Below are 21,462 nucleotides of genomic sequence, written 5' to 3'. Positions count from 1 at the left end.
ACAACAGGAATCGTTGAGTTTCACGATTCCCAATAATGCCAATATCGTCCTAATATAAAACCAAACTTTATTTTGAGATGGTATGCTTTTTACACGAGTATCCACAAAATATGAAGGTTATTTTTTAGTTGAATTTAGAATTTGTTGATATGTAGCTCATTCGTACTATGGGCCACTGAACATTTTGCCTGAACATTTGGCCTCAAAATGATCTCTTGAACGATTGGAATCTTTTCATAACAGTTGCATTGAATCGAATTTTTGGCAATCTACGCACATACATATCAAGCTTTTTGTAGAAAATTAACTTATGTTGAAACTGAGGTATGGGGCATTGTAACTCGCGATCAGTTTTACTATACCATAACTTTTGACCGCATTTCGGTAAAATAAACTGTTTTAGCCCGATTCACCGAGGGGTTTCTTAAAATAATAATTTGAGCGGAAGCTGTGGTCGTACTAATGTAAAAAAATCGGAAAAAATCGTTGAAAAAAACGAGTTTTATTATGTTATTTTCCAATTAGTGGTTTTACAACACAATGTAGAGCTTAATGCTCAAAGGAGAAGTTAAAGAGTACACTTCAGAGTTGATGTTTCTAATGTATGATTTTTTAATATATCCACTGTATCTACCTCAAACGGATGCTGACATTTTGAAACGAGAAAAATGGGTTTTTTTGAATTTTTGCTCTAATCGGGACGCGCAGCTGGATTTCCCTAAAAGCTTATTGCTTGATTGTAGTACTCGCGATTTCGCATTTTTTAATGTATAACATGAGGGTGTAGCCCTCACAGGATCACAGTAATCTGCGCCCAAACACGAAATTTTTGTGCGTAAATTTTTCTCAAAAACCTATTTTTTTGGTTTAAAATTTACAAACGTCAATCGATTTCCGTGGAAACCCGCGTAAATTTAGTTTTTTTGCGTTCTGAATCTAACAAGCCACGACGCGTAAAAATCCGCCCACTAGATCGGCGGATATGATACCCCTCAAATTTCGAAAATTTGCAAAAAACTATTTTGAAAATATCGCATAATAAAACGCGTTTTGGATGTGTCAGTTCTACTCAAATAAATAGATCGATACGCGTGTTTAAACTGCGCGAAAACAGATATTTAAAAACTCTCGTAAATCCAGAGATATAATAGGTTTTTTCTAAAAATTGAGTGCGATGCTACATCCACGGTTCTTGATGGATCGCATTGAAACGGCATAGAATGATGTATTTTTTAATGGTGATTATTGAAATCGGATGCGCATAAAATGTAAATGAACTTCGCGGAAATTATGACCATTTTACAGTATTTTGCACCCTAATATGCAGCAGATGCTACATCGTGGTCGCTAAATAGAATTTGACAAACTGTACATCAAATAAAAGGGATTGATTCGCTGTGTTGGAAAATCGGATGCACATCATGTCATTTTCATAATTGCGCGGTTTATATGCATCTCAAATGTTGTAATATTCAATATAACATTATTTTAACGTTATGCCACCATTGGAATTCCTTGTGATTTGATATAAGGTTCTAATAATATTATCCAATAGGAAAACTATAAGCGAAAAATTTGTTACAACGAAATATCATCATTATTGCGTGAAATTTTGACGAAAATGCCGAAGAACTCAAAAATTTTTTCTCCAACTTTTTCTAGAAAACCATAAAAAAAATAAAAGTAGAATAATATGATTTTAATTTTTTCGTAATATTTTCTTCGTATTTTTGCAAATAACTTGAATACTATAGCTCCAACCTTCACAACTTAGGTTTCATTTTACTCCTCAAAATGTCTGGATGCTGTTATAATTTTTTTTATATATTTTTCGTAAGTATGAACGCTATTGTTTCAAAAATATGTTTGTAAATACGTGAAATTATTTAACAAATTTGATTTTTCGCGAATCCATTGAGACTTTGCGATTATTTTTTTGCATCATCGCAAAGGTTACGAATTCAGTTCACGATAATAGGATATAACAGCTAACAATATTAAGCCGCGATTTTTTTAGAATTTTTTCTAATTATCATAATTAAAACAGTCATATCTTTTGCGCGCAACGATCGAAGTTAGTAACGAAAACAGATTTGGAATGCTGATTTTTTTCTTAATCTATGTACCAAAAATCATTGATGTAGTATCAAAATTTTTTTTTGATTTTTTTGAAATGAAAAAGACAATTTTAGACATTTTTCCTGATATATAACAGAAAAATTTTTTGTTTGTACCTTGTGAACCCAAAAGCGGCAGAACAGATTTTCTTGTGTATTTCGGAGCATATTACAGCATCTTCTGAAAGTAATATATGAAGTGTATATACACGTTGATACGACCAAAAATTTGTATCATAGAAATAACGGTTTAGACCCAAAAATGTGTATCATAGAAATAACGGGTTTAAACCCCAAGTATGTTTGGACGAAATTCGTTTCAGACAATTTGTAGTCGATTTACCCATGTCCGTCCGTCCGTCTGGTGCGCACGATAACTCTCGAACGGATAAACCGATTTGGTTCAAAATTTGGCTTTCGCAATATTTTGTCCAAACTTAGTTTATGTTCGAAGATGTATTATATCGGTCCACTCCTTCCGGTACCTCCCCAACAAAAGTTCGAAAATTTGTTGGAAAATTTGTGCGCATGATAACTCATGAAGGGAGTAACCGATTTGGTCCATACTGTGCACATAGTGAATAGTACATAACTTAGATGAGGTTCCAATATGGACTCAATTGGTGCAGCATTCGGGTACCTCCCACACAAAATTTCGGAAAAGTTCAGTTTATGATCTGCTCTCGAATCGTTTTGATTTTTGTTGTATCAAGTTGTATTCACGGCCCGCCATACGGCGGTAAAAGTTTTATCAGGGGTAAAAACATACTTCCTCAGAAAACAGCCTGAAAGGTTCAAAATACCCCTAAGACACCATGTATAGTGGTTGGAGCGAAAGATAACCCTCGAACGGATCTGCCTATTCGATCCAAAATGTGGCCATCGTAATATTTTGTGCAAACTTAGTTTCAGTTCTAAGATAAGTCATATCGGTTCACTCCTTCAGGTACATCCCCTTTGTGAGCACGATAACTTTTGAAGGGAAGGACCGATTTGGTCCATACTATACGCATCCTATTATATCTACCAAATATAGATCATGTTTGAACATGGACTATACTTGCCCATTCCTTCGCATAGGTCCCACACAAAATTTCGGATAAGTTCACTTTAAGATCTGCTCTTGACTAACTTTGATTTTTGTTCAAGCAACTTGCAATCGCTGTCTCAATTACAACGGTAAAAGTTTTTTTCAGTGGCAAGTCCATACTTCTTGGGAAAACAGCCCGAAAGTTGTAAAAAACCCTATGGCACCATATGTTTATTAAGGAGGTACCTGAAGGAATGGACCGATATGGCCAATTTTCAAACTTAAACTAAGTTTTGACAAACAAGTAAAAAAGTATCAGTCGGCTTTGCCAACAGACATGTATCCTCAGCCTATTTGAATTGGAACTTTCATCTACGGACAGACCGAATGTATTTAGGGTCTTTTTAGAATTTTGTGCCACATTTTGGACATTTGAACTTGCCGACAAAAATGTGGATTAGGATTAAAGTTCAAAAGTTGTGCGGAGGAGGGAATGGACCTACATAGTTCACTACGGAAGTGAATCTTAGTTTGAGAGTCATATCTTTTCGATAGATATCACGCCAACTAGTCATTTCAGTGGGTTATCGTACACCTGTTGGACCAGAAGCATTTACTTGTCCACGGAAAACATAATATGGCTGTAATCAAGAACACAAAGAACATCATCGGTATACATTTCCAAAGGATCTCCGAACAGACCCTAAACTGCACTTGGACACACATGATGAACTTTTGTGGGGGAGGTATCTCATGGTGAGGACCGATTTGGGCCATTTTAGAAGTTTGGACAAAATATGACGAAGGCTAATTTTCGGACCAAATCGGTTTATCAGTTCGAGAGTTATTATGCATAAACCGATTTGGTCCAAAAATTAGCATTCATCATATTTTGTCCAAACTTCTAAAATGGCCATAATCGGTACTCACCTTGAAATACCTCCCCCACAAAAGTTCATCATGTGTGTCCAAGTGCAGTTTAGGGTCTGTTCGGAGATCCTTTGGAAATTAAGCTTAACTCTTAACGAGAAAATTAACAAAAATCATTAAAAAAATGATCTTCGCCCTAAAAAGGCAAAAATTCAAAAAATAAAAAACAGGCTGAGCCCGACTGGGATTTGAACCCACGTCCTTGAAAAACATATCAAAAAAATGTTGTCATGGCGTGTTAGCGTTCAAAGCCAACTCATAACTTCAAAGTCAGCGCAAAAAGCGTTTGTCATGAAGAAAATACATTTCTGTGGCCAAGTATCCGCGTTAATGTACAAAAACACATTTGCATTTGAAAAACGATAAGTTCTAGGACAGAGAAGCCATTACATAGTCGATACGTCCGAAGATTTGCTTTACCACCAATGAAACCAGGTAACGTAATTTGGTGACTATGTGGGTTCGAGTCCTTGACTTTCCTTTTTCACTTGAAAATAATTTCAGATCATTAAGCTTAACTCTAAACGAGAAAATTAACGTAAATGCTTCTGGTCCAACAGGTGTACGATAACCCACTGAAATGACTAGTGGGCGTGATATCTATCGAAAAGATATGACTCTCAAAATAAGATTCACTTCCGTAGTGAACTATGTTGGTCCATTCCCTCCTCCGCACAACTTTTGAATTTTAATCTTAATCCACATTTTTGTCGGCAAGTTCAAATGTCCAAAATGTGGCACAAAATTCTAAAAAGACCCTAAATACATTCGATCTGTCCGTAGATGAAAGTTCCAATTCACATAGGCTGAGTGTACATCTCTGTTGGCAAAGCCGACTGATACTTTTTTACTTGTTTGTCAAAACTTAGTTTAAGTTTGAATATGGGCCATATCGGTCCATTCCTTCAGGTACCTCCTTTACGAAGGTAAATTTTTTTTTGCGCAAGTCCATACTTCCTGAGATATTGGCCTAAGAGCTCCAAGAAAACCTGACGGCACCAACCAAGATTGCAAATCCGCAAGATAATGCTCGCAGGGAGTTCTTGATTGGTGCAGACTTTGCACATCGTATTATTTCATCCAGTCATGTATCAGATCCGGTATCTCCCACACAAAATTCGAATAAAGTCAAGTTTAAGAGATCTTCTCGGATCGTTTTAATTCTTTTTCAGTAGGCTGTTCTAGCGGGTTCATTTACAACAGTACAATTTTTTTCCGGAGTAAGTCAGTACTTCCAGAGATAATGTACCAAAAGCTCCAAAACCCTGCCGGCACATACTAAAATGGCTATTGGGCAAGACAACTTAAAAAACTTTTTCAAATATTTCTTCCAAACTTAGTTTAACGTAATTTAGTATTTCGAATCCTTTATAAAGAAGTGTGGTCACTAGAAATGTTTGGTATATGTCAATGATTTGGTATAGCACCACATTACATTTTTCATAGAAATATAGGATGACCCTTTATCATAAAATTTTAATTTGATCAATGCACTCTTGCCGTGATTATCCACATCGAATGAAAAATCGGACGAAAATGTTCACGAGTAAATTCCATTTTTTTATACCCTCAGCCTTTAGGCTAAAGAGGGTATTTACACTTTGATACGACCAAAAACGTGCCTCATCGAAATAATGGCTTTAGACCCCAAGTATGTTTGTACGATATCCGTTTCAGACAATTTTGAGTAGATCTAGCAATGTCCGTCCGTCTGTCTGTCTGTCGGTCTGGCTGGTGCGCACGATAACTCTCGAACGGATCAATCGATTCGGTTCAAATTTTAAGTATCGAAATATTTTGTCCAGATTCGATTTAAGTTCGAAGATGGGCCATATAGGTCCACTCCTTCAGGTACCTCCCCCACAAATGTTAAAAATTTTTCGCAAAACTTGTGCGCACGATAACTCTTGTAGGGAATAACCGATTTGGTCCATACTTTGCACATCGTGTAATTTCTACCAAACTTAGATGAGGTTCCAATATGGACTCAATCGGTCTACTCCTTTGGGTACCTCCCACACAAAATTTCGGTAAAATTCAGTTTAGGACCTGGTCTCGAATCGCTTTGATTTTTGTTTACGTACTTTGTATTCGCTGTCGTCTATACGACGCTGTAAGTTTCATTAGGGGCAAGTCCGTACTTCCTGAGAAAATAGCCTGAAAGTTACAAAAATGACACCGTGTGTAGTGGAGCGCAAGATAACTCTCGAACGGATCTGCCGATTCGGTCCAAAATTTGACTTTCGTAATATGTATATTGTCCAAACTTAGTTCAAGTTCGAAGATGGATTATATCGGTCCACTCCTTCCGGTACCTCACCCACAAAAGTTCCAAAATGTTCGGAAAATTTGTGCGTACGTTAACTCTTGAAGGGGGTAACCGATTTGGTCCATACTTTGCACATTATGAAATTTCTACCAGTCTTAGATGAGGTTCCAATATGGACGTTTTTGTTTGGTGTTGGGGAGGGGGCAAGTTTCCGCCCTCATCTTGCTCGAATTCGAGAAGAGTTTCACTCGCGAGTGGAATTCGAGCGAGCATTCGCAGCTCTGAAAGATATACTTTTTTTCGTGGCTATTTTTGTTTTCCTGACACGAACTCTTTTTAATAAAAACAAATTAATCAAAAGTCTTTAAAGTTACGAATCGTGGACCATGTGGTAATTTTGCCAGAATAAAAATAGAGCTTTTGAGACGCTTGAGGGTGCCACCGTGGTGGAATGGTATGCACGCCCGCCTTGCACGCAGAAGGTCGGTGGTTCGATTCCCCGGCCAGGCAACATCAAACATTTTTCAACGGTGGCAAAATACCCCTCAGTAATGTTGGCGACATTTCCTGAGTATTTCAGCCTTGAAAAACTTCCCCCACAAGTGGTGTCTTAAGACACGCCGTTTGGACTCGGTGATAAACAGTAGGTCCCATGTCATTGAGCTAAATATGAATCGGGGTGCACTCATTGATATGAGAGAAGTCTCCCATGTCCCGTATGGGATGTTGTGGAACAATGTTTTTTGTTTTGAGACGCTTGAAACGTTCTTTAGTCTTCAAAGACGATTCGACAGTAAAATGCAAACAGGTTTAGTAGATAAAGCCAAAACCGTGTATGTCCATTGAACCCAATTTTGCCTGATCTACATTTTACTATCTGTTTTCTTTGCGATTTCTCCATGTTCCTTGTGGAAGAAAGTAAAACAAACGTCAGTGGATGTCTGTGCTATGAGAGAATTTGTGCCTTTTCACATAGAACTCTGTATATCACTATTCAGCCTGTTTGGTTGAAAAATTATGCTTAAAACTTCAAAAATCCCAAAAATGTATAAACAACAATTTCTCAATTTATTTTGAATTTTTGATTTCACTGTGAACACAAATTTTTGTGCAGAGATAATTCCTTTTGGAGATGAAAGCCTTTGGTGAGTATATTAAGAACCCCGAAGGACAGATCCGCTGTGAGTCGAACTTCCGCGTTATAGCGTGATGAAGTTTTTGCTAAAGACCCTGTAAGGCATCAGGAATTAGCGTTATATCTTTGTTCACTGTTGCTTTAGAGCACTTCCATCTTTTAACTCGCTTCATTCAATGTCCCTTTTGTCCTTTATTTTAAGAGCCGCTATAAAAGTACCACAAGATGACGTTTTTCAGTTTCGAAATGTTCTGCAAAAAAATGTCGCTCAGAAAATTTATTGTACGGCTCCCATTGACAACTAATCGATTTTGTCGCGTTTTCGTAGTGGTTTTGTGCATGTACCCTGTTTTTGTTAAGAATTTTGTGCCGACAAAAATGTAGATTAGTTTTAAAGTTCATAGGTGTTGCGGAGGAGATACTTAAAGGAATGGACCGACATAGTCCATTATGGAAGTGGATGTTATTTCGCAAGTCATATCTTTTCGATAAATATCGCACGCACTAGTCACTTCAGTGGGTCATCGTATAACTATTGGACCGGTATGTCAGAAAGCATGGACTTGTCCACAGAAAACATAACATCGCTGTAAACAGGACCACAACGAACAGCCGCATACATTTCCAAAGGATCGTCGAACAGACCCTAATATGCAATTAGACACAAAATTTTTACCGTCGTAATTAAGGCTGCGAATGCAAGTTGATTCAACAACAAGTAAAAAGTATCAGTCGGCTTTACAGTATATCTCTCAGCCAGTGTATATTGAAAAAAAAAAATTTCGAAAAAAGGTGTGTATTTATGGGTCATTAAAAATTTTGGGCTTATGAACCGACAAAATTTTGATTATCATTAAAGATCAAAAGTTTTGCGGAGGAGATACCTTAAGGAATGGATAGACATTGACCATCATGGAAGTGGATCTCCAGCTACTACATATGGTGACATAGGGGTTTTCTACAACCTTCGAGCTGTCTGCTCAAGAAGTATGGACTTGCCCTTGAAAAAAAATTTATCATCGTAATTGAGGCAGTGAATGTCAGTTGCTACAACAAAAATCAAAGTGATTCAATTGCAGGTCTTAAAGTGATCTTATCCGAAATTTTGTGTGTGAGGTACCGGATGGAGTGGACAAATATAGTCCATATTTCAATCTGATCTATATATATCTGGTAGATATATTAGGATGTGTAAAATATGGACCAATTCGGCCACTCCCTTCAAGAGTTACCGTACGAACAATTTTTTCCGAAAATTTTTGTACTTTTGTGGGAAGGAGTGGACCAATATGGCTTATCTTTGAACTTAAACTATGCTTGGACAAAATATTACTAAGGCCAAATTTTGGACCGAATCGGCAGATCCGTTCGAAAGTTATCTTACGCCCCAACCACCTCACACGGTGTCATGTGGGTTTTATTTGTAACTTTCAGGCTATTTACTCAGGAAGTGTGGACTTGCCCCTGAAAAAACGTCGTAATGGAGGCAGCGAATGCAAATCGCTTCAACAAAAATCAGGGCAGGTCTTAAAGTGAACTAATCTGAAATTTTGTGTGGCCATATTCGAATCTGATCTATATCTGGTAGATATATTAAGATGTGTAAAGTATGGACCAAATCGGTCACTTTTTTCAAAAAGTTTTCCGAGCATTTTTTAACTTTTGTAGGGGAGGTACCTGAAGAAGTGGACCGATATGGCTTATCTTCAAACTTAAATTAAGTTTGGACAAAACATTACGAAATCCAAATTTTGGATCGAATCGGCAGATCCGTTCCAGAATTATCTTGCGCTCCAACCACTACACGGTGCTCTTGAATCAAATTTAAATGGAATGTGCCTACACCTGGAAAGTTTTTGCAAATTTTGAAACAGCTATGTTTATAGATGAAAAAAATCCAAAAAAAAGTAAGCTCGCTGAATAGATTTTTTAATAAATCGCGATTATAGTTCACATTTTTAGGTTTAAAATGGGACTAAAGAAAATGTTTTAGCAGCAAAAATTCTTTACAATTTTATTAATGTTTTTCTACCGCTACATATAAGGACCATGATCTGCGAATCTGCACCTGGAATGTTCGAACTCTTTATAGAGAAGGTGCAGTCTTCGCATTGACAGACGTACTTGAAAAGTACAAGGCCGATATTACTGCCATACAGGAAATACGATGGATTGGGAAAGGCGTCACAACAACACCTAAAGGTGACGCACTGTATTATAGCTGCCATGACGTAAAGCATGAGTTTGGTTGCGGATTTGTAGTTAGTCGGAGACTAAAACATCTGGTATCCAGCTTCACTCCAGTGAATGAAAGACTTGCTGCAATTCGAATAAAAGCAAAATTCTTCAACATCAGCTTTATTTGCGCTCATGCTCCCACTGAAGAAAAGGACGAACAGACCAAAGATATATTTTACGAGCGCTTAGAAGAAACATATGACAGTTGCCCTGCCCATGACATTAAAATCATTCTAGGCGATTTTAATGCCAAAATTGGAAAGGAGAATATCTTTGGCCCAACAGTCGGGAAATTCAGCCTCCACAGTGAAACATCTGACAATGGTATGAGGCTGATAGACTTTGCAGCTGCAAAAAACATGGTAGTTAGCAGTACCAGATTTAATCATCTCGATATTCATAAGGGCACCTGGCTGTCTCCAGATCAGAAAACAAGAAATCAAATTGATCATGTTGTGATAGATGGAAGACATTCATCGAGCGTGTTGGATGTACGATCGTTCCGAGGCGCAAACATTGATTCGGACCACTACCTTGTTGCAGCAAAGGTACGCACCCGCTTAAACGTAGCAAACAAAGTACGAACAGACACAACACGAAAGTTAGACATCGGTAAGCTGCAATCACAACAGATAGCCACAGCATATTCCACTCAACTAGCCCAATTGCTTAATCAAAGCACTCCTCATCCCGATAACATATCAGCGCAATGGCAAAGCATTGCCCACTCCATGCAAACAGCCGCAAAATCCATACTTGGATACCAGAGGCCTCCACCAAGGAATCCATGGTATGATCAGGAGTGTCGTGCTGTCACCGAAGAGAAAAATGCGGCATATAGGGCTACTTTACAATCCGTAGCAACGCGTAGCGCACGAGAGAGATACAGGGAGAAAAGGAGAGAGGAGAAACGTCTTTTCCGCAGAAAAAAGAGAGAGATGGAAAAGCGGGAGTGTGAAAAAATCGAGATGTACAGGAGCCAGAATGAAGTCCGAAAATTCTACCAAAGAGTCAAGCATCAAATTGATGGCTTTGGTACAGGCACATCCTCCTGTAGAGACCAGCAAGGTAATTTGGTAACAGATACAGATAGTGTACTCAGGATATGGAAAGAACATTTTTCAAAACTGTTGGTATCCAAAAGCAGCGAAGACGACGAAGATACCACAGTCCCAAGATGAGGTAAAGACAGCAATAAATCGGCTGAAGAATAATAAGGCAGCAGGAGCCGATGGCTTACCAGCCGAGCTGTTCAAAACCGGAGGCGACACGCTGATAAGGTGTATTAATCAGCTAGTTAGCACCATCTGGCAGGAAGAACGAGTACCCGACGATTGGAACCTGAGTATCCTGTGCCCCGTCCACAAGAAGGGAGATAAGACTGTATGCTCTAACTATAGGGGCATAAGTCTACTCCCTATTGCCTACAAGATCGTGTCAGGGATATTGTGCGAACGACTAAAGCCTATGGTCAACGAAATAATTGGACCATACCAATGCGGCTTTAGACCTGGCAAGTCCACCATTGACCAGATATTTACCCTGCGGCAAATCCTGGAGAAGACCCAAGAGATGCAGATCGACACCTACCACCTTTTTGTCGATTATAAAGCAGCCTTCGACAGCCCGCTGCGTTCAAAGGTATTCCAAGCCATGTCTGAATTTGGTATCCCCGCAAAGCTCATCCGTCTTTGCAAAATGACTTTAACTGACACGAGGTCCTCAGTTAAAATAGGAAAGAACCTCTCCGAATAGTTTGGTACCAAAAGAGGTTTCAGACAAGGAGACAGCCTTTCGTGTGATCTCTTTAACATCCTGCTGGAAAAGGTTATACGAGAGGCAAACATCAAAAGAAGTGGCACAATCTACGTCCAATAGTTACTTGCTTATGCTGATGATATAGACATCATAGGCCGATTAGTAAAAGAAGTAACTGATACCTTTATGAAGGTCGAAGGAGAATCTGCTAAAGTGGGTCTGGCGGTAAACGGTGAGAAGACCAAGTTGATGGTGTCGACGCGCAATGCGTCCATTGAGCTCGGACCGACTGTGGAAGTTGGTTCCTATAATATTGAGGTAGTAAAAGACTTCGTCTACCTCGGCACCTCCGTAAACACAACAAACGACATCAGTCTATATATATAAAGTAGAAAAATGTTTGTATGTTTGTTTATTTGTTTGTTTGTTTGAAGTTTATGGACTCAAAAACCGCTGAACCGATCTTCCTGAAATTTTCAGGGTATATTACTACATGGCCTGAAAGTAACATAGGCCATAAAAAGGAGGTACCTCAAAAAAATTAAATTTTGTATGCGACTATCTATAGAACGGTTACGGATACAGACTCCAAATTTGGAATGTATGACGGAATTTGGACTGCAAATAAATGTGCCAAAATATATCGAAATCGGTTCAGATTTGGATATTGCTCCCATATATAGTTTCGTCCGATTTCATGTATTTGGTGCACCAAGGACGCTATATATGCCCGATTTTAATGAAATTTGGAATGTGTGACGGAATTTGGCCTACAAATAAATGTGTTAAAATATATCGAAATCGCTTCAGATTTGGATATAGCTCCCATATATATTTTCGTCCGATTTCATGTATTTGATACACCAAACACGCTATATATGCCCGATTTCGATGAAATTTGGAATGTATGACGGAATTTTGATTAAAAAAACAATGTACTAAAATATATCGAAACCGGTTCAGATTTGGATATAGCTCCGATATATATTTTCGTCCGATTTCATGTACTTGATGCACCAAACACGCTATATATTTACCCGATTTTAATGAAACTTGGTAGAAAATGTGTCAAACTATATTATACTTTAGTAGGGGTAGCGAAGCGCACCGGGTTCAGCTAGTTGTGAAATAAAAAGAAGAATTATATTGGCCAACAGATTCTACTTTGGTTTAAGTAAGCAGTTCAAAAACAAAGCCACATCTCGTCAAACAAAAATAACACTCTACAAAACACTGATACTACCCGCGCTGATGTATGGCTCCGAAGCCTGGGTACTTGCGCAAGCAGACATGGCAGTGCTTGGTGTGTTTGAGAGAAAAATTCTTCGAAAGATCTACACGAGCTGTATCTGCTGTACAACGACATCAATATTGTTAAACGTATCGAGATGCAGCGATTGCGTTGGCTAGGCCATATCATAAGAATGAGCGATGATGACCCCGCTAAAAAGGTGTATAAACACGGACCGCTTGGCGGTGCACGCAGAATTGGCAGGCCAAGGAATAGATGGCGCAAACAAGTGGATGATGAGATGAAAAGGCGCGGAATTCCAGAAAGCGAAGCAACAAATAGAGAGAATTGGAGATCTTTTCTTAGTTCGGCCTATAGAACAAATGTTCTGTAATGGGCCAGCTAAGTAAGTAAGTATATAGAGGCTATACCAAAACCTGTACCTATGTCCATCATTTTTAGTGAGATAGATTCTGTACCAATGGGGGGTCCCACTGCCAAGTTACAGCCAATTCGGCCTAAAAATTAAGATAAAATCCTCATTATACTTGAAATCGGATGGTACCGCTATAAGGGGGCTGTACCAAAACCCGGACCTATGTTCACAATTTTTGGTGGGGAAATTTCTGCATCATTGGATATCCCAAATGACAGATAATTCGGGCAAAAATGAAGATAAAATCCTCAAAATACCTGAAATCGGGTGGTACCGCTATACGGGGGCTATAGGGAAAAATGGGCCCATATTCATGTATTGTAATCAAAATCTGAAAAGTGTGCAAAGTTTCAGTTCGATTTGTCAACTGCAACTGCGTTAAAAATTAGTTACTAGATTTGAACTGAATCGGGTGGTACCGCTATATGGGGGCTATAGGAAAAAATGGACCCATATTGGATTTGGTTTCATATTCATGTATTGTCATCGAAATCTGACAAGTATGCACAGTTTCAGTTCAATTGGTCAAATGCAACTGTGTCAAAAATGAGTTACCGGATTTGAAATGCAAATTAAATGAAACACCGTTAAAACCCTGTAACATGGACCAATCTTTGTTTGAATTTCATACTCATGTATTGACATCCAAATCTGATAAGTGTGCAAAGTTCGATTGGTCAACTGCAACTGTGTTAAAAATGAGTTACCAGATTTGAACTAAACGGACACCAAAGCAAGTTAAATAAAACACTGTAAAAAGCTACATTATAAGGCTCAATTAAAAAAAAAATCCTCAAGAACCACTAGACCGATATTGATGGATTTAATTGAAGTATATAACCAAATATTATCTGTCGATCAACGAAGAAATTATTAAAATATCTTTATCCGTTCAAAAGTAATAGAATTTTAGACAATGAACCATTATTTGACGGTGGACCAGCAGGGAACTTTGGTATTCCTTAGCATTTGTAAAGTGCGAAAATGAAGTCATTGCGTTTGCGCCTTATTAGTTTATAGCCCTGATAGAAGCTCCTAAAGACTTTTTGTCTATTACACAATTACTTTCCAATTTGTATTAACGAGTCAGACCAAAAATATGGTGTTCTGTCTAGTCAATAAAATTAACTTTAATTTAGGAATCGTTGCGATACCAACGAACCCAGATTATCATTTCCATGGAATTTCCAACTCATTCATAATACATTTTATGGTGTATTCCAAGGATACACATCTGGGTTCATGTCATGATATAAATGATAGTTATGATATTCGTAATACGAAAAAAGGATGAATTGATTTTGCTACAAAGAAAAAAAGGATGATGTTAAACTAGTGATTTTATATTAACCAATATTGATTATTTGAATTTGGTAATACTATGGATTAATATTATACGAGTATAAAACAAATAAACAAATTTATAACAATAAAATAAACAACAAAAAAAGTTCAAAAATATCTGTTACGTATATATCAAATAACTGATCTACTGACATTAATTTAATATAAATATATTTTTATATGAGTATGTATGTTTATTGTAATAATATTATGTGAAATTATTAAAGAATATTGTAAATTCAAAGCTTAAAAGTAAACTGAAAATAAGTGAAAAATTGTTTATAAAAAATAACAATAACGAAAAAAGTATTAGTTGTTAGTGTTGCCTTAGGAAAAAAATCCGAAAAAAAACATCGGTGATAATAAAAGATTAAAGTCATACAAAAGAGAATAAAAAAGCAACTAAAACATAAAATAATAAAACTATTTGCATTGTTATGGGGTATTTATCTATTTTTGTTTTGTAAGTTGGATTTTCTCTCTTTTCTTTTGTTTATTATAAAAATGTTAAAATAATTCACTACCTTCGTTTGAGTAACTTATTATTCTTGCTATGTATTTTTGTTTTCTTTATTTTTTTTCTATGGAAAAAATCAATATTTTAACTATTTGAAGTTTTCACATTGGTTTTAATTCAATTATATCAATCACCGGAAGTATGCGATCATCTTTCGTTTGAAAATTCTTTGAGTTGTAGAAAAAATGTTTAATTTATTTAACTTTCACATCTTCCGTTTGAGTTATCGTCTACAACAATTAGTTTTCTTTTTTTTTTGTTATTGTATTACACTATGAATACAAATGTTGTACATGGAGTAAGATGGTGTATGCATGTATGTGTGAGTGTATATACGCGAGTGTGTGTTTGTGTGTATTAAGATAAAACAAGATGTAATGAAGAATTGATTGAATGCGGAACTAATTTATACCGGAGTCTTGGGTAATTTCCGCCGTGTTGGTGAAGCCGGTGATTTGTCAGTGGTAGTTTCAGGGTCTGTTGATATTTGGAAATTTTTTTTTGGTTTTTTATTGACATAAGCAATATTTTTTGGCAAAAGAAACAATATTAAGTAAATATGAAAAAAAGGAAGGAAAAGAGAAAGAATATATAAGTATTTTGTTTTGGTAGTTTTTCTTTAATAAAATAATAATAAAAAAAATATTAAATCAAAAAAAAAAAATTAAACAAAAAATTTTATATTTAACTGAAACCATAATAATAAAATATCGAATTATTTTTAATTGTATTTTGTTGAAAACCATAAAATCACAACATTTAGATCAAATTGAAAAACGAAAATACAAAATTCACCAAAAATATACATACAATACAGAAATATGTGCAAAATTGGAATAAGAAAACTTACCCGCAATTAGACCTAAACCTACGGGACCATCACCTGAACGCCTTGGCCCTCTTTCACTGCCGCCACTATTGCCCGGTGGTAGATTTTCATCAAATAAATCACACATACGAAAATCGGTGGCATGTTCCACCAGCAGTTCAACAATATCACCCGTACGATCCATTATACTGCATACCTCTTCGAAGCTGCGATCAATCAGCGACATGCCATTCCATTCTAAAATCTGTGAAATGAATAAATGTGGGGTGTCAAAATTGTTTGTAAAAATTATGTTTACAGGTAAAAAATCAGTAAGGAAAGGATCAAAATCGGGCGGGCCGACTATATGATACCCTACACCACTGTGAATAGGTAAAATATATATGGGAGCTAAATCCAAATGTGAACAGATTACGATATAATTTGGCACATATATTTCTAGACCAAACACCGTGACACATTCCAAATTTCGTCAAAATTAGACATACATAGCGTCTTTGGTGCATCAAATACCTTCAATCGGGCGAACATATATATGGGAGCTATATCCAAATCTGACCCGATTTCGATAAAATTTGGCACACTTATTTCTAGACCAAATTCCGTCACACATTCCATATTTCATTGAGATCGGACATATATAACGTGTTTCGTGCACAAATACCAAAAATCGGCCAAAAATATATATTGGAGCTATATCTAAATCTGAACCGATTTTTATATAATTTGGCACACTTATTTCTAGATCAAATTCAGTCACACATTCCAAATTTCATTGAGATAGGACTTATATAACGTGTTTCGTGCACCAAATACCTAAAATCGGCCAAAAATATATATGGGAGCTATATCCAAATCTGAACCGATTTTGATATAATTTGTCACATTTATCCATAGACCTAATTCCGTCACACATTCCAAATTTCATCAAAATTGGACAGATACAGCGTGTTTGGTGCATCAACTACTTCAAATCGGCCGAAAATATATATGGGAGCTATATCCAAATCTGTACCGATTTCGATATAATTTGGCACATTTATCTATAGACCTAATTCCATCACACATTCCAAATTTCATCAAAATTGGACAGATACAGCGCTTTTGGTGCTTGGCCGAAAATATATATGTGAGCTATATCCAAATCTGAACCGATTTTCACCAAAAACTTTTTTTAGGCTAAAAAAATAATCTTCCCCAATTTTCGGCCAAATCGAACAATAAATGCCACCAGTACGTTGTACGTACGAACGGACGGACATGCATAAATCGACTCAGAAAGTGATTCTATACATATCCCTAGAAGGAACTATGGGTCTATCTCTTTTCCTTAGGCATGTTACATACAAATGCACTAACACATAATACCCTTACACAGGGTCGTGTAGGGTATAAAAAGTATCAGTCGGCTTTGCCGACAGAGATATACCCTCAGCCTGTGTGGATTTAAACACTTTTTTTCCAAAAAAAAAAAAAAAACAATGTATTTAGGGGGTTTTCAAAATGTTGGGCATATGAACCGACAAAAATATGGATTGGATTAAAGCTCAAAAATTTGCGGAGGAAATCGATAGATAGGGCTTTTGTACCATACCTGCCTACGAAAAACATAATATCGCTGTAAACAGGGCCACTAGGAAAACCTTCGGGAAAATTTTCCAAAAGATCCTTGAACAGACCCTTAACCACACAGAAATGTTGAACACTTGTGTGGGTGGTACCCCAAGGATTGGGCCGATAGGGTCCACATTTTAACATAAACTACGTTTGGACAAAATATTTTGAGATTCAAAGTTCGGACCAAATCAGTTGCTACGTTTATGAAATATAGCGCGTACCATTTTAGCAAATATTTTCGAACTTTTGTGGGAGAGGTACCGGAAGTAGTGGACCTATAAGCACCACCTTTGAATTTCATCTAATATTCGAAGAAATATTACGATATCCAAATTGTGGACGAACGCAGTATTCGGTTCGAGCTCTCCAGCCACTACATATAGTGTCATAGGTTTTTTTACACCTTTTGGACTGTTTCCTCAAGAAGTATGGACTTGCCCCTGAAAAAACTGTTACTGTCGTAATTGAGCAGCGAATGCAAGTTGCTTCAACAGAAATCAAAGTGATTCGAGAACAGGTCTTAAAGTGAACTTATCCGAAATTTTGTGTAGGAGGTAACCGAAGGTAGGGGATGGAAGATACCAAGGAACGGTCCTGACCGGTTTTAACATGGTAAAGCCCAGGATTTATCTTGGTCCCTCTTTCATCTCAAGTGGACACTGACCTCCCCGTGGTGTCACCTGGGGAACTGCCTTTAACACCCGTTAAAGATAGTGAGCTAACATGTGCCGCGCGTTAAAAACTTGGGCTTGGGTTAGTAACCCTCCCCTAGAAAAAACAGCCTGCTATGAAAAAACGAAGAAAAGAAAAACAACCCCTCTAAAGTTGACGAACCCCGCAAACGTTTTGAGGACCATGATCTGCGAATCTGCACCTGGAATGTTCGCACTCTTTATAGAGAAGGTGCAGTCTTCGCATTGGCAGGCGTACTTGAAAAGTTCGAGGCCGATATTACTGCCATACAGGAAATACGATGGATTGGGAAAGGCGTCACAACAACACCTAAAGGTGACGCACTGTATTATAGCTGCCATGACGTAAAGCATGAGTTTGGTTGCGTATTTGTAGTTAGTCGGAGACTAAAACATCTGGTATCCAGCTTCACCCCAGTGAATGAAAGATTTGCTGCAATTCGAATAAAAGCAAAATTCTTCAACATCAGCTTTATTTGCGCTCATGCTCCCACTGAAGAAAAGGACGAACAGACCAAAGATATATTTTCCGAGCGCTTAGAAGAAACATATGACCGTTGCACTGCCCATGACATTAAAATTATTCTAGGCGATTTTAATGCCAAAATTGGAAAGGAGAATATCTTTGGCCCAACAGTCGGGAATTTCAGTCTCCACAGTGAAACATCTGACAATGGTATGAGGCTGATAGATTTTGCAGCGGCAAAAAACATGGTAGTTAGCAGTACCAGATTTAATCATCTCGATATTCATAAGGGCACCTGACTGTCTCCAGATCAAAGAACAAGTAATCAAATTGATCATGTTGTGATAGATGGAAGACGTTAATCGAGCGTGTTGGATGTATGATCGTTCCGAGGCGCAAACATTGATTCGGACCACTACCTTGTTGCAGCAAAGGTACGTACCCGTCTAAACGTTGCAAATAAAGCACGAACAGACACAATGCAGAAGATGGACATCGATAGCCTGCAAATACAACAGATAGCCACAGAATATTACACTCAACTAGCCCAATTGCTTAATGAGAGCACTCTTTGTCCCGATAACATAACAACACAATGGCAAAAGATTGCCCATTCCATGCAAATAGCCGCAAAATCCATACTTGGATGCCAGAGACCTCCACAAAGGAATTCATGGTATGACCAGTAGTGTCGTGCTGCTACGGAAGAGAAAAATTCGGCATATAGAGCAGCCAAGATCACCCATATACGTTAACGTGACTGCAACAACAACATATTTTCACTTTATTCTCATCTGTCGTGGTTTAGCAAAGGAAAGACTCGCTCAGAGAGACTAATGCACCAAATATTTTGAGCACCACCGATATAGAGCTACTTTACAATCAGTAGCAACGCGTATCGCACGAGAGAGATATCGGGAGAAAAGGAGAGAAGACAAACGTCTTTTCCGCATGAAAAAGAGAGACATGGAAAAGCGGGAGTGTGAAAAAATCGAGATGTACAGGAGCCAGAATGAAGTCCGAAAATTCTACCAAAGAGTGAAACATCAAACAGATGGCTTTGGTACAGGCACATCCTCCTGTAGAGACGAGCACGGTAATCTGGTAACAGATACAGATAGCGTGCTCAGGATATGGAAGGAACATTTCTCCAATCTGCCGGTATCCAATAGTAGCGAAGACGATGATACCACAGATCCAATCCCAGAAGATGGTATAGAATGTATACCGCCCGGCCAAGATGAGGTAAAGACAGCAATAAACCGGCTGAAGAATAATAAGGCAGCAGGAGCCGATGGCTTACCAGCCGAGCTGTTTAAAACCGGAGGCGACACGCTGATAATGTATGCATCAGCTAGTTAGCACCATCTGGCAGGAAGAACGCGTACGATTGGAACCTGAGCATCCTGTGTCCCGTCCACAAGAAAGGAGATAAGACTGTATGCTCCAACTATAGGGGCATAAGTCTTCTCTCTATTGCCTATAAGATAGTGTCAGGGATATTGTGCGAACAACTAAAGCCAATGGTCAACGAAATAATTGGACCATACATGCGGCTTTAGACCTGGCAAATCCACCATTGATCAGAAATTACCCTGCGGCAAATCCTGGAGGAGACCCAAGAGATGCAGATCGACACATATCACCTTTTTGTCGATTGTAAAGCAGCATTCGACAGTCCCCTCCGATCAAAGGCATTCCATGCAATGTCTGAATTTGGTATCCCCGCACAGCTCATCCGGCTTTGTAAGATGACTTTAACTGATACTAGGTCCTCAGTTAAAATTGGAAAGAACCTCTCTGAACAGTTCAGTACCAAAAGAGGTTTCAGACCTCAGAGAGCCTTTCGTGTGACCTATTCAACATTTTTCTGGGGAAGGTAATACGAGATGCAAATGTCAAAAGAAATGGCACAATTTACACCAATAGCCACATGTTACTTGCTTATGCTGATGACATAGACATCGTGGGACGATCAGTAAAGGAAGTAACTGAAACCTTTAGGAAGGTCGAAGCAGAATCAGCGAAAGTGGGTCTGGCGGTAAACGGCGAAAAGACCAAAATGATGGTGCCGACGCGCAATGCGTCCATAGAGCTCGGACCAACTGTGGAAGTTGGTACCTATAATTTTGAGGAAGTAAAAGGCTTCGTCTACCTCGGCACTGCCATAAACACAACAAACAACATCTGTTGTGAAATAAGAAGAAGAATTGTATTGGCCAACAGATGCTACTATGGTTTAAATAAGCAATTTAGAAACAAAGCCACATCTCGTCAAACAAAAATAACACTATAAAAAACGCTGATACTACCCGTGCTAATGTATGACTCCGAAGCATGGGTACTTGCGCAAGCAGATAAGGCAGTGCTTGGTGTGTTTAAGAGGAAAATTCTTCGAAGTATCTACGAGACGATTTGCGTTGACGGTGAATATCGACGTCGTATGAACCACGAGCTATATCAGCTATACAAAGACATGAATATAGTTAAACGTATCGAGATGCAGGGATTGCGTTGGCTAGGCCATATTATTAGAATGAGCGATGATGAACCCGCTAAAAAGGCGTATGAATACATCCCACATGGCGGTGCACGCAGAATCGGCAGGCTTAAGCTTCGATGGAGCATACAAGTGGATGAAGAAATGAAAAGGCGCGGTATTCCAAAAAGTCAAGCGAAAAACAGAGAGGAATGGAGATCTTTTCTTAGTTCGGTCTATGGAACAAATGTTCTGTAATGGGCCAACTAAGTAAGTAAGTAAATAGTACTATACTGATTAGACTGCTTTTTACTCAAAGGGAAAACATTGATGTCGGATTTTTTTATGCGGCACCCCCCTAAAGTGGAATATAT

The 21,462-nt window shown here is 38.0% G+C and overlaps 1 protein-coding gene across 7 annotated transcripts in view; it reads right to left on the bottom strand.

Moving 5' to 3' along the window:
• Fife (regulating synaptic membrane exocytosis protein fife) overlaps window positions 1–21,462 on the bottom strand; it is a 402,960-nt gene that overhangs the window by 114,031 nt on the left and 267,467 nt on the right. For all 7 annotated transcript variants that reach the window (XM_073986964.1, XM_073986962.1, XM_073986961.1 and 4 more), the window contains exons 12-13: window positions 15,856–16,078; window positions 15,418–15,482 (exon numbers count right to left, since the gene is read on the bottom strand). In XM_073986964.1, the coding sequence (XP_073843065.1) occupies window positions 15,418–15,482; window positions 15,856–16,078 (288 nt within the window). The remainder of the gene's footprint in view (window positions 1–15,417; window positions 15,483–15,855; window positions 16,079–21,462) is intronic.

This window comes from Musca autumnalis, unplaced genomic scaffold, assembly GCF_047663935.1.
Source record: "Musca autumnalis isolate F117 unplaced genomic scaffold, ASM4766393v1 scaffold_4, whole genome shotgun sequence".
Classification (NCBI taxonomy): Eukaryota; Metazoa; Arthropoda; class Insecta; order Diptera; family Muscidae; genus Musca; species Musca autumnalis.
This window is presented reverse-complemented; position numbering and strand designations above follow the sequence as displayed.